Genomic DNA, 15355 nt, shown 5'->3' with positions numbered 1-15355 from the left:
ACATCTCAACTCGCAAAATTCTTTCAATTTTACGGGCTAAAGACTTCTCAGCATCTTTGATGACTGTTCGGAGAATATGAGGCCATAGTTCTTTTTGTAAATTAGCGATTGCATTCTCAACCACCCAGCTCAAGTTCTTGTATCTCCCCATAAATTCATCCTTATTGCTGAATTTTTCTTGATCTAGGAAATGGAGTAGAGCCCACTAGGTACTTTATTATACACATGCCCAAGAGAAACACCGACGATAAAAGAGAAAAAATGGAATGCGCCTGTTCTATCCCACCCCTTATCGTTCCTGGCAATGCTCTCTTCTCTATAAGAATCACTCCGTTACAAGTAGCACCTTCAGTATGCAAACATGGTGTTTAAAACAAGGCTAATCAGAGAACAAGATCGCTGGGTAGAAGAAAGCCATCAAATACAAAACCCTAACTTCTTCCTGCTATCCTGTGCCCATTCGTCACCAAACCCTAATTTCCTTGTGGAATAGTGAGGAATATATAGCTTTGGTGAGATTTTTAATTTTAATTTGTTTACCTTATTCTCCACGAGCCAAACAAGTTAATCAACAAATACGAACTTATGTTTCACAATGCAATTTCATGCCTTTGGGAATAAAATAAAAAAATGCATAAAAATAAATTTTTATTGAAGATATAAAGTCATTAGCAAATCAAATATCATTGTACATTTTATTATTTAAATTATAAGATGATTTAAATAATAAACACTTATTTAAAATCAAATTAATTGATTTTATAATGCCATGACTTATGCTTGGTTCCCTTATAAACTTAGCTGAAAAAAAATGTTTTCAAACAAAGATAAAAGTAATATTTTATAGGATACATCTTTTATGTTCACTTATTTGTATACACTATTTCTCTAATGTGCTTATACAAAGTCAAATGAAATAAAATATAGTTATACTTGAGAAGGTCTGTTTATTTATAAGTTTGCATTATTGGAGCAATGCTCCTTTACTTATTTTCAAATTCTTTGATCCCTCATACTGGCCTCCTTGATGATGCTAGGGAGATCATAACCAATCTATGGAAAGATACTATATTTTTTATTTTTGTAGCACTCAACCCTAACAAAAAAAAAATGTTGTAATCATTGGCCCTAGCCTTCACAACTATATTTTTTCTCTTCCCATCAGCATGATGACGTGTGCTCAATAATATTTTGACGATACTCGTATATAACATTATGTGCTCATTGACAACCAATCTTAAGCCACACACACTAAGCAACAAATTAAAGCCTAAAGGTTGTTAGTCAACTCTAAGTGTTTAACACTTTTAAGCATAGAAGTGTATTCTTAGTGTGACAACATACATTAAGCAACATATTAAGCCTAGAAGATGTCAGTCAACTCTGAGTATTTAACACTTTTAAGCCTAGAAATATAAGCTTAGTGTGTGTGATTTAAGCCATTCCCTCATTGACTTGAAGTTAGTTGGTAGTAGTGTTACTTCCATTGAAGCTTTAGGGAAATGTAGTTGATTCTAATCCTACTTCCATTCAAACTTTGGGGAAATGTAATGATAAGGACTCCCCTCCTTCTACAATTGTTTTAGCTATTTAATTTTCTTACAATTGAATTATTTTTATATTGTGTTATTAAATCTAAATAATAAATTAAGCAAAATCATTATTAAAATAAATAAAACAATAATAATAGCACTATATACTATTATTAACGAACTCCAACAATAAAATTAACCCAAAAGTCGCACACATTAAAATATTGCAAGGGGAGGCTTTAAAATAGGAACCAGATGTTCCCCATTCAATACATTATACAAATACATTTCCTTTCGAAATTCTCATCTTTGAAAACTTTTTTACAGTTCGATTATTTCAATAGTAGTATTTAATTTCATGGAGAATAAAATGGCGGCGAATACAGTGACATTCAGGCTGTTGAGAGATGAGGAAGTGTATGAAGATTTCGAAGTGGAAAAAGTGGTTGCAATGGAATCAGAGGTCGTAAAGAATTTTATAGAGAAAGACACAGGAATGGAGCCTCTAAGGTTTCCTATTCCTTGTCGTAACATCAAAAGCGGCAAAGTGCTGGAGATGGTATTAGACTACTGTAAATTCCATGCTCATGCACTATACCAGAATAATGAATTCGCTGAAAAGGCTCTTTCTGCGGATAAAAATCAGGTGACCTTCTGCCACATTCTTTTGGCTGCGAATTTTCTAGAAATCGAAGATCTTTTTTGTTTGTTATTGAAGGCAGGGGCAGATTTATTGAAAGACAAAAGTGTGGAAGAATTGCGCCAGATATTTAAGATAGAGAATGATTTCAGTGAACAGGAAGAGGAGGCAATCATGCAAGAGACGAAGTGGACCTACGCATAATTATATTCCCATTTGGCTCGATTTTTTTCCAAATATATATGATCTTCTAGCTAGTTATTCTAGGGAATCGTTTAGTTCATTGACATTATATGTTTTTTGAAAACATGTCATGTGATATATAAGCATTTATTGTTTTAATATACTTTTCTTCTTGTTGAATGCAGTATAGCTTTTTATTGCGTATATCTCTCCTGCGTATCTTTTGTAATACTATTTTAAACAATAATTATTATTCAACTAAATTTAATCTCCATCAAAACTTGACCTTGATAGGTTAAAATATATCTTTGTTGTTTGGGGAGCAGGACGGTAGATGTCAGAACCTAATCCGAAATATCAAAGTCTACTCCTGCTGCACAATTACGCCTCTAAAACAATATTGAAATTTAAACCATCCGCTCCCGCATCTGAATAACATCCTTTTAACAAATTGTCGAACATACGCTACAAACAAGGCATTCCATGAGACCTCATTTTACTTTGAGACATTTTGTCAAACAATGATCGCAAATACTTACCTTATCTCATAATCCAATTGACCTATCCTTGTTCATTCAAACTGCTCCCTACCATCTATATAGCACTGCATTTTACATTGCTATATACCGAGGCAGTTATAATTTTGTTTACTAATAAAATTGCATATGCGAAGAATGCCCAGGAAATTTAGTTAGTTACGCAGTTTTATATTGCGGCTCATTTCATGCTGTTTGTGATTTGTTGTGGTATTTTTCCCAAAGGCTATTTCGATGGAATAAGAGGATTTTATGTGATAAATCTTCCTTCTTGTTATTCAAACTTTTTGTTATATCAGTTGGACAACTAGATGTTGCATGAGATCTATTTGAATAATGTGTTATGGAACAGATTTGTGAATGTGGTTCAGTTTTTGATACAGAACCCATGTGATGATGTTTCATGTACATTTTATGAGATCTTTGTATCTATGATTGATCCCTATGTTCTAGGAACATGATAGGAGGAGTGGCTTCCAAGTGGGTGTTGAGGCCCAAAGTGGCTACCAAGAGATCTCATTGGAACTTGTTTTAATTAAGTGATAATCTGAATTAATTAATTTAGGGGTTGGGTAGTTTTCACATTAACAAGCTAATAATGATTCACCACTCATGGTCAAGAGTGCTAGTTCAGGCTCAGGATGAATTTGGGAAGGCCATGTTGGCATAAAGTTGTACTCCCTTGTTTTTGCCAAGGGTTGAGTTGGTTCTAGATGGGTGTCACTTGGGCGTCGAGGTCTAGTGAGAGACTATTAGGATGACCATTGTTGATGGCATGTGATGACACTCTTCCCTATGCATGTCCTATAGCCTTAGTCCTTGTTGTTTTTGGAAGCCTCTAGTGAATCTGTGAAATGTGGTTAAGCCTATGCCTTATGTTGTTAGTCTTCAATTTGTTGCTATTTTTCCTATGTTTTATATTTCCTTGGATTATAGGTGTCAACCTAAGTCTAGAGTGTGTGGGGCCTTATGTCATTCTCTAAAGCATGTGGGGTGGACCCTTTTTGTTCAACATGGTCGGGTTGTTTGATTCCTTCTTCCTTTAAGATTTCTTTGATAGATCTTTGTGTGTGTGATTGAGGATGCTTCTACTTCTCTTTAGTTCTTGCACTATGGACTCCTAAAGCAGATGTGATCTATTTTATATGTTCAAGAAATTTTATTTTAATATGTAATTTGGATATTATTCATGTATTTAGTGTATAACATGATCTCCTATTTGAGGCACATAATTCATATTTGTAATGCACTCCTTGTATGAGATGTAATATGTAATGTAATGAGGATTATGTGATTCTTTTTATAGGGAAATGGTTTCAGCTATATTCTAAAGGGGTGTGGAATGTTTAGGATACTAGGATTATTAACTTGGGAATATTTGCATTGATACATTAAGATGAAAATAATATGTTAGAAGTGTTAGATGTGTCATAGATCATGATTAATGTTCTATGGGTTTAAAATAATATTCTTGAGGAAGGTCCGGGAGATTGAATCAATGGATTTCGGTTTTCAAAGACAACTCAGTGTGGCACTTGGGGATCTTGATGCAACAAGAAATGAGATTAGTTCTTTGAAGAAAAATTTCAATGCTAATGATGATTTCATTAATGACTTGAAGGATCAAGTGATAACTTCAAGAGACAAAAGGAAATAATTGATGGATAGGCTAAAGGAGAAAGAAGACCAAATCATGGAAAATTAAGGTAAAGTTGATGAAGTTGACAAGCTTGAGAGAGAGAATGTTGCATTGAAGAATGAGATGCAATCCATTGTGATGAGGTTGACTAAGGAGATTGAGGACCAAAAGAAAAATGAAGAAAATTAGACACAATCATTGAAGGAAAGAGATAATGAATGCTTCAGGCTTATCTATGAGAATGATTAGTTAAATCTTGGGTTTACACAGTCAAGGAATAATGGTCAAGAACTTGAAAGACATATTGCTACCTTAAGGGATGAACTTTCTATTGCTAATTATTATAAAGACAAATTCAAATCTAGCTCAGCAAGTCTTGATGAGATGCTGGAAAGATAGAGACATGGAAAGGACATGCGAGGAATTAGATTTGAGAAAGGTGAATCCTTTGAATCTAGACAAAGAAATGCAAAACCCAATTAGAAGAAGAGAAAGAATCCTTCAGTAAGACAACCAAATGCTCATAAATTCAATGGTAGATGCTTTAATTGCAATAAATCTGGTCATATGACGAATCAATGTAAAAGTAGGATGAACAATGGAATGAACAACATGTATAATGGTCCTATCTTTACTGGTTAGTGTTTCATATGCAATAATTATAGTCACAAGTCAAATATGTGTAGAGAAGCAATGAATAACTTCTAACAAAAGAGGTGCCATGCTTGTGGGATGTTTGGACATATCTCTAACCAGTGCAGGATGAGACCAAAATGGATGAACTTTAGAGCTGTGCAAAATGTTGTTTGTCGTGCATGCAATAAAATCAGTCACATTGCTAAGTACTGCATAAGAAAGAATAGTGCTTCGATAGAGAAGAAAAAATCAGATGAGAAGGGAAAGATAAAAGTAGAAGAAATTAGAGACAAACATGAGAATATGTGTGTTAGAAAAGATGAATTTAAAATAGATAATGGATATCCACCTGAATCCATTGCAGGATCTTCATCTGGTAACTAGGGCTTAATGCCTTAGGGGGAACTTTTCATACTGATAATTAGAACCCCCTCTTCGGTGATCTGCAATCAATTCTGGAAGGTTGCATAAGGCTTCAATTATATACGCAGATGTTATCTAGAAGTTTCAGAGATGATTTGATACTTCGATAAGCAACTCTATGAAAATCAAGCTAACCGGTTGTAGTATTTATTTCAATGAAGAATTATGTTTTTAAAAGTTAAACGGGGATTTCAAAGTTTCATTTGTCACAATGAGATCAAGAGAATAATGCAAAGAAGAAGAGAAAAGTAATTTGGCGATCTCAATAGTAATTTGAGAGATCCTAAAGATAATTTCAGCGCTCGGTTATGAATCAAGGTATTTATCTATTTTAGACTATCTATTTCCATAAACCCTAAGTTCAAAATGGATTCAACTTCTGGTATTTCTACCCCATTGGTTGTTGAAATTAAGGATAGAGCCAGACCTGTTTTCAAGGAACACCCTTTCAAGTCTATTGAAGATGATCCAGAAGGTGCTTTTTCTTCTATACCCCATAACATCCTTCACAATGAGGGTAGTAGGGAATACATCCATTGTGATCTTGAGGAGCCTGGTAATGTTGACATGTTGAACCTGTATAACAAACATTTTTTGAACACTTTGGGAATCCTCAAACCAGAGTATAAGGTTCTTCAAGACAAGGGTTTTTCGCAGTTCATCCATTTTTCATTGTTCAATGAAGAAGAATGGATCCGATATATTGTCAATCGAGTTCATGATTAGTTCATATGGCTTGATAGACCTCACAAGATCACCAAGCAGGAAATTCAAGCTGTGATATGCCTCAATGAAACCAGTGAAGTACCTGGTCTGAGGAAAGTATCGAATAACACAGTGATAGCCACTATTGGTTCCATGTTTGATAGTAGAGTGATGACCATAAATGACATTCTAGAGCATGATGTGAATTTTGCATCAATGATGGTCAGATAGAAAGTTTACCAGTCTAGCAGACACAACTCTATCTCTGGAATTGCCATATACTATGCACGTCAAATGTTAAAGAATGACACGAGGTATGATCTTTATACAGTCCTTCTGAATGAGTTGGCGAGTAATTTGAAGAAAATTAAGCAAGATAAGAAGAACACTTTTAAATATGGGACTCTTCTTATTTGCTTGGCCTTATATTTCCTGAATGAGATACCCGGTGTAAAAGGAAAGGTCCAATGAGCCTATGATAGACCAGTGGAAATACAAATGAAAGAGGGATTGTGGGGAATAGGAGATTCCACAATGATAATATCTTCTCTTTGGGGTTATTTCAAATATTTACAAGTTGCAATGAAAAAAAGAGAAAGAATCCCTAAGGAGATTGTAGAGAGGTATGAGAAAACTATTTGCTTCATCCCACTTGAGGAATATGCACAACACCTATTGAAGCATTCAGTTGATCCAAAAGAAGTAATATTTGGAACATTTAAGGAGAAAGACCTTCAAATTGCATAAACAATTCATTGCACCTATTAGAAAAAGGAATGTTACTAAGATGGCTAAGGAAGTGGTAGTGCAGATGGGATGCACTAGAGAGGAGGTGAAGCAGGCAAGAGAAAAACATGCACAGAAAGAGGCCAAAGAGGAAACCAAAATGCCTAAGGTCAATCTATCCATAATCCTAGGAATAACCATTACCCTAATCCTAACTATAATCTAAACCCTAACCCTAACCCTAACCCTAATCCCAACCACGTGTAAACCATAACCCTAACCATAATCCTATTTATAACTCTAAACCCTAACCTTATTCATAATTATAACCATAACCCTACTGTTAACCATAACAATAAACCTTAACCCTATTCATAATTCTAACCATAACCCTACTCTTAACCATAACGATAAACCCTAACACTAACAATAATCCTAATCCTTAATTGAAAACCTATATGTATCCTTAACCTTCAACCCTGTCCATAATCCTAATCCTAACCCTAAATTATAATCCTAGATGCTTAATATTAAGCCCTAATCCTAATCCTAATCCTAACCCTTATGCTAATGACGATGTAAATTCTAACCCAAACCATTCCCCTAAACCTAAAACCAACCCTAACTATGATATTGACCTTGACCATAAACCTTAACCCTAACCTTTACCCTGGCCCTAATGCTAACCCTACCCATGATGTATACCCTAACCGTATCCATAATCCTAACTATGACCCTAACCCTAACCCTATTCATAATCCTAACCCTAACCCTCACCCCAATTGTGGTATAAACCATAACCCTAAATCTAGCCCTAATGAAAATCCTAAGCATAAACCTGACTATGATATTAGTCGTGACCCTAATCCTAATCTTCAACTAACACCCATCATAATTGTTCAGTAACTATCAAATTAATGAGTTTCAGAAAATCATCAAAAAATTTCCATGGTCAGATGGAAAAGAGAATAGAAAGCCTCACTTAGTCAAGTGGCAGTGGTGTTGTATGGATAAGGCTATCGGGGGATTGGGGTTGAAGGATATTAAAACACAAGGGACTACATCAACAACTAAATGGATATTTCATGCATTGGAAGGAAATGAGCCATAGAAGATACTTATTAGAAATAATATTAGTTTGGGTGTTTCCAAAACCGCTAAATCCTGGAAATCCCTCCCTCTCAGTGAGCTCTTAGCTGGAAGATTCTTTGTCTCTATTGTGGGCTCATCGGTGTTCAAGTCAATTTGGAGGGTGCGGGAGAGCGTTAGGCACAATATAGCTAACAATTGAGCTAGTAGGGATGATATCATATGTAGGGAAAGGTTAGTCTGGTGGAATTTATTCCATAATGGTAAACCCCTAGCCCTTACTCAAGGTTGTTTGGCTACAAATTGGGCTAACAGAGGTATTTGCTATTTTAAGGATTTTTTTGTATTATGATCTCATCTCTTGGTTGACCTCTCTGGCAAGTATGACCTCCCTGCTTCCAATAAAGAAACCCAAAACATGTGTAACTATTGATAACAGGTTTGTAGACTTCTCTTAGTGTGACAACACTAAGTTATGTAAGTTGAACTCCATCTCGGTTTATAAGTCTCTTATGTGCACAATTAGTATTATCAAACACATTGATTCTTACTGGTATTCTGACTTGGAACCCATGCAATGGGGTAAGATGTTTAAAATAGTTTCGAGCAACACGTTAGCTCCCAAAAAGAAGATATTCAGATGGCTACTAATTATTGATAAGCTTCCTATTAGATTTGATCATAAATGGGATGTTCTTTGTACCATTTGTAAATTTAATGAAACTACTAGGCATATATTCTTTGAGTGTATTATTGCTAAGGAAATCTAGTTAATATTTGGTTTTTCATTTCCATTGCATATTAACCCTCTTGATATTGATACTAGTTATATTAAAGGCATTGAAAAAGACATCAATCTATTTTGGAATATGTTATCTTGAGAAATTCTTTGTTATATATGAAAAATAAGAAATGAAGAAAGGTTTCAAAGAAAAGAGAGGGTCCTTACTGAGTCTTTTTTGTAGACTAACACATTATTTTGCTTCTTCATAGGTGTATTTAGTGATGAGGCTGTACAAGGAGAAATTCCAGAAATTTTTGAGTGACAACCATACCAAGATCTTTGTCCATGATCTCTCTCATGGCTATATGTGGCATAGACTTAATGCTAAAGGTTCTCCTTTTGTAAGTTCCCTGGACACCTTTTTGGAGGAAATCATAGGCAATAGAGCCCTGATTCACCAGTAGATGATATACTCAGCTAGGATGAGAGATGATCAGAGATTGGTCTGGATGGAAGGCCTCATAGGATGGGTTGCATGGATGTAAAGAGTCCGTTATTTTACAAGTTGTCATATTTTTGTATCTAGTCGGAAGAATATTATTAATCAGTCCTTATTAGTTAGGGATCTAGGAGGATTAAAATACAAACTGTCTGTTATGGTAGCATGATTTTTTGAGGCCGCTAAAACTATGAGACTTTTTGATTTGTACCCTTGTTTTTTCTCTATAATCACTATAAAAAATAAATTAAAAGAATAACTATAGTATAGTAAGTGTTTGCGTTCAATTTGGTTTTACAGTGCAAATTAGTTTATGGTTCAATTTGGTTAAGGGTTACGGTTCAATTTAGTTTAGTGTTAAATTAGGATAGGTTTAGGGTTTAATCTGGTTTAATGTTCAGTTAGCTTCAAGGTTAGGGTTCAATTGGTTTACTATTGAGGTTAGGATTCTATTTGGATTAGGTTAGGTTCAAATTGTTTTAGTGATAGGGTTAGGATTTGGTCTATAATTCAATTAGGTTTTAGGTTAGTATTCGATTTGGATTAAAGTATAGTGATAAGGTTATGGTTCAATTATTTTTAGGGTTAGGGTTCAATTTTGTTAGGGCCAAGTTACATATAAAATTAGAGTTAGGGTTGGAATTAAAAGATTAAATCTAATATAGTAAGGGTTAGGGTTCATTTTGTTATAGGGCTATTATACAATTTAGTTTATTGTTTTCATTTAGTATACGGTTAGGGTTTTTATTTGGTTTAATGTTTAATTCTAGGTTCAAGGTTAGGCTACAACTTGGTTTAGTGTTAAGGTTAAAATTACATTTTTCTTAAGTTAAGGTTTGATTTGTTTTAGTGGTAGGATTAGGGTACAATTTGGTTTAGGTTTACAATTTTGATTTATTTAGGTTGAATGCTTGATTAGATTAATAACTATGGTTCAATTTCATTTAGGGTTAATGTTCAATTTGGTTTAACATAAGGGTACAATTTGGATAAGTATTATTTAGGTGGAATAATTAAAAAAAATGAAAGCGTCGATATTTATAGGATTTCTTTATATATATAATTTATTATATAAGCTAGTAGCATCCGCAGTGGTAACTCAAAATAAATTAAATAAGGGCTCAATAATGGTTTAATTAGGTTTACAATCAAGGTTCAATTAGGTAGAGTGTTAGACTTAGGGTTAAAGTTTTTTAGTGTTTAATTAGGTTTAGCATTGTGGTACACTGTGGTCTATTGTTAAATTAGGTTTTAGAGTTAAGATTAAATTTGGTTTAGTGAAAATAAGGTAATAGTTCAAATTGGTAACGATTACAAAATGGTAGCAAGTCCAAGCATAAAACAAACTATGGCCAATCTCTCCTTGAATAGAGTTAAGGAAACAAAAAATAAGAAACCATTGACAAGGTTGCACAAAATCATAACTTATTAACAAGTATATAAACTACCAGATAACCAGTGATAGTAAAAAATTACTGAGAAATACAAAAATATGATATGAGATAAGATGGCATGCACATAATATCAAGGTCTGATATCCCCTACCAGATAGCTATAATCACCCACAATCCCCATCCACCATGTCCAACCTTGTGGTTCTTCCTTCCACCTCAATTCTTTGCCCCAAAGGATAGGATCTACATATGGATGGATCATAGGTACAACCACTGGTAGGTCTAGCCTTGTTCCTTGTCTATTCTCATTTCTCTGCTACTATAAATCCCTCATGAAGTTAGCTAGTCCTTCCTCAAATGCAGACATCTCCTCAATGGTCATGGTCTAGGAGAACCTGTGCGCTATCTCCCCTGTAAAGACTAGTTTGTCCATCATGCATAAAGTTTTCAAATTTCCTCTGTGCCAATCTCATAGTCAGTGTGACCTGCACATTAAACTTCCAAATGAGCCATAAATATTCTAAAGAAAAGATAGAACAAAAAAACATTTGTATCTTTTTTTAGGCTATGGATATGACTAGAGATCATCTCAGAAACCAAAATATTTGTGCCAATAGAAATCCCAAAAATTTACCAGACCTCCCTGGCAAATAAGAAATCAAAGAAAATATGATTGACAATCTCAAGAACTTAACAACAAGAAAAAATAGAGATCTCACCATCAGACTTCCTGATGGGGAGTTTATGTAATAACAATAACCATAAAAAGGTTTTTTTATTATGCTCATTGAATCTAGTCCACAAGCTGGTAAAACATTTCTTCCAAAAGTCATGACCTTGATTCAGACCCCAATAGGACTCAAAATGGGACAATATAGAGGAATAATTGGTAAGGACAACATAAACATATTTCACTTTAACATTAGGCAATGTGGATCCATTAGGCCACTGAAACAAAAGATATATGGAGTCATCGAGCATATAGATTTTAGGTAGGTCAAGGGAGGAGCAAGAATCTCACATAATAGTCTAAGTCTTGCAGTGAGAGGGGGGATGAGAAAGGTATCCCTCAAAAAAATTCAACTCAAAATTTTCCCATCATTCAAAATATTAGCATTTATTAATGCCTAAAGAATCCCAGGCCTTAGCAGAACAAACTTGCAGCTGGGGAAGAGGTTTCTACTTGTATTTCAGATTCCACTAGATTGACTATTCTCCACACACCTCTTCATTAACTCCCACTAAACCACTATTGGAAATGTATTTCCTTAGTACCTTCCAAGCCTTCCAAATAGATTTGAAGACTGTGGATCATAAGGGCCTAAGATCAAAGTGTCTTGCAATGATGTCACAAAGCAACAATCCTTTCCACACTGGACTTTTCTTGGGAGTGGCCTTGGAAAGGTTATATCTAATTAGGATTTTCTAAGGATCATTCCCTTGAAGAGCTTTGAATATCCACTTTGCCGCCAAATAAATGCCTTTCCATCTCAAGTCCTTGAGATCGATTCCCCCATATTCTTATGTAAATCACACCATTGCTATTTTATTGCATGTTTTTTCATTCCCCCTTTTCCATCCAACCATAAAAACTCCCTGATTTGCTTCTAAATGTGAGAAAACTAATAGTTAGTAAGGAGATAGGCAAAAGTGTAATAAATATTATAAGAGGAAAGGATATTCTGACATATCTACACTTTCCTTTCCAATGAGAGGAAGTGTCTATTCCATTTCCCCATGCTGTTGTCAATCTTTCCTCTAACCCATTCCCACATTTCTATTCGATTTCCCGATGTTTTTGTCAATATTTCCTCTGACCCATTCCAACATTGGCTTCAAATTGGGTTCTATGGAAAAGGGGATTCCTATATATATTACTAGGTGGTTTGGTCCTCCCCAAGAGATAGATACATTCAATAAAGTAATGAGCCTCCAATTTTTGATTTGAGATCTATCCCTTTTTTAGGAATCAACTGAATCAGCCCTTTTTTAATCTAGTCCCCTAATAATCCCCTACTAATAGCTTCTTGATATAAACACAACAAGTCTCCCCCAATTCATTCAATACATTCTTTGTAAAAATCAGTCAAAAGACCATCCAGGCCTAGAGCTTTTCCATGGATAAGGGTATTTATGGGCTTAATTTTGGCTAAAGAGAGATTTCTATCCAACATCTGGGCATCCTCTGGGCTGGATTTTCTAAGGATTATCGCTTTATTGTACTCCCTAGCTCGAGCTTTATTTTTCTGATTGTCCTCAGAGAAGAAAATATTTTTGTAAAAATGAGCAAAAGCTTCTAAACTACCTACTTGGTCAGTAATGGTTGCACCATTATCACAAATACTGTCAATTCCAATCCTAGCTTCCTTAGCTTTAAGAAGTTGGAAAAAATAATTGGTTCCTTTGTCCCCAATTTCTAGCCAGTTAATTATTTCTCTAGTCTTTGCCCCCTAAATACTCATATTATGTATCCTCTACAGAGAGTCTTTTGCTAGGAAAATAACATTTTGAGCCTTCACATCATTAGGGTTATTCTGGAGGATTTCTTCAGCCCTCTGAATGTTGTAGTGAGTTAGAGTCTCTTCCCTTCTGTTATCCTTGGCCAATTTCCTTCCCACTCATTGAAACAACGATGTCCAACTAAGAATATTTTGGTTCCATTCCTGAATGAGGTTACTATGCTTGCAAATGTTCTTATTGAATAATATGATAATGAGAGTCACCTGCATCAATTCTTTCTCATTTAGCATATTCATATTAAGTGTGAAGTTCTCCTTATGAGAGAATCATCTAGGGGGAAGATTACTATGAGAGAACCTAGGTTGAATGGGATGGTGGTAAGAGAGAGTGTAGGGGGGTGACTTTCACACAAAACTTCTCCTAGCTCTTAAAATTTTTCAAAAATTCGTTGTTGAAGTAAAATACATCAAGCCTACAAAAGATCCTTTTGTTACCTTTCAAAAATTACATTATGTAGACCATATGTTTAGATATTCTCGAGCATATCTTGCTACGAGGTAAATCAACCTCATTTTCTCTGTCATTCTATTCCAAAAGAACCACTCATCACCTTTCCATTCTGTCAATTTATTATATTATGTAATTAGGTTTATGGTTATGATATAACTTATCTTAGTGTTATGGTTAGGTTTTAATTAGGTTAACAATTAGGGTTCAATTTGGTTTAATGCTCAATTAACTTTAAGGTTATAGTTAAGTTTAGTTTAATGTTCAAATTAAATTTTATTTAGGGTTATGATAAAAATTTGGTTTAGTTCTAGTGTTAGGGTATAATTGGTTTAGGAATAGGGTTTAATTTTACTTAATGTTTAATTAGGTTTAGGGTTATGGTTCAATTTGGTTTAGTCCTATAGCTAGGATTCAATTTTCTTTAGGATTTGTTGTTGGTTTTGGAAATAAGCCACATCTAGATTGATGATGGAATAGTCCAAGAGGGGCTAGTAGCTCAGTGGTAGAGCACTCCGGCAGCATATGGAAGGTCCTAGGTTCAAGTCCTAGCTAGTCCATGTCTCAACATGGTATCAGAGCCAGGTCCAGGCTAGGAGCCCGAAGCACACGAGAGGTGTGTCTTAAGGGGGGGTGTTCATGTTGGAAATAAGCCACACCCAGACCGATGATGGATTGGTCCAAGAGGGGCCAATAGCTCAGTGGTAGAGCACTCCAGCAATGTATGGAAGGTCTTAGGGTCGAGTCCTAATTGGTCCATGTCTCAACATTTTCTTTAGCTTAGGTTAAGGGTTCAATGTTGTTTAGTTTATTTTTATGTTTATGCTTAGGTTTCAAATTAGTTTAGTGCTATAGATTAATTTAGTTTAATGTTAGGGTGAGAGTTCAATTTTGTTTAAGGTTGGGATTCTATATTGTATAGGATACGAGGTTGGAGGGGATAGGATTTGTTAAATCCTTAGTTGGATTGGGTGGGTTAGGTTAGCATGTGGTTAGGCTAGGTAGTTAGGAGTAGGAGCCATGTGCTCAAATTCGAATTTTAAATTTAAATTTAATGTGAAGTAATTTAAATACACAAACTAATTAATTTACATATTTAATTGGGAATATGGAAGAATATGATTAAAGTGGGAATAATAGGAATAAATGAAACATATAAATAAATTATTGAATTTTTTATATAGTAGAGGAATAAAGGTCATTAATTAAATTTTTTGTATTTAATTGATTCAATTCTCCAGACCGATTTTTAGTGTATATATGTTCCAATCCCACCGTGGTTTTTCCCTTTTGGGGTTTCCATGTAAAAATTCTAGTGTTAGGTTTTGTGCTTTTCTGCATTTAGTTTTTGCACTTTTCTTTTATTCATTTGCATCTAGTGGTTAAAGAATCTGGTTAAGAAAGTTGTTAATTGCAGAACACTGATTCACCCCCCTGTCAATGTTCATTGATTCTAAAACCTTCCTGCATAATACAGCCACAAGTATAGTTACATAATCATAATAAATCATACTAGTTTCTATCAAAATTCTAGTAATTCTACTTATGACTTATTTACTCATCCCTTCTAAGAAATCACAAATTCATGTCATATCTAATACTTCATATGTTCTTATACCATTATTGATTTTAGTAATTATCAATTCAACATAAAAAAAAATT

At 34.5% G+C, this 15355-nt stretch overlaps 1 protein-coding gene across 1 annotated transcript; it reads left to right on the top strand.

The window, feature by feature from the left end:
- The first annotated feature begins 1902 nt into the window (after nucleotides 1–1902).
- Nucleotides 1903–2376, top strand: LOC131871764 (SKP1-like protein 14). The gene has a single exon (XM_059215995.1). The coding sequence runs from the start codon at nucleotides 1903–1905 to the stop codon at nucleotides 2374–2376; it is 474 nt and encodes a 157-aa protein (XP_059071978.1).
- Nucleotides 2377–15355: the final 12979 nt, after the last annotated feature.

The sequence above is a fragment of the Cryptomeria japonica genome, unplaced genomic scaffold, assembly GCF_030272615.1.
Source record: "Cryptomeria japonica unplaced genomic scaffold, Sugi_1.0 HiC_scaffold_455, whole genome shotgun sequence".
NCBI lineage: Eukaryota > Viridiplantae > Streptophyta > Pinopsida > Cupressales > Cupressaceae > Cryptomeria > Cryptomeria japonica.
Note: the sequence above shows the minus strand (reverse complement) of the source record. Positions and strands in the feature narration are given on the sequence as shown.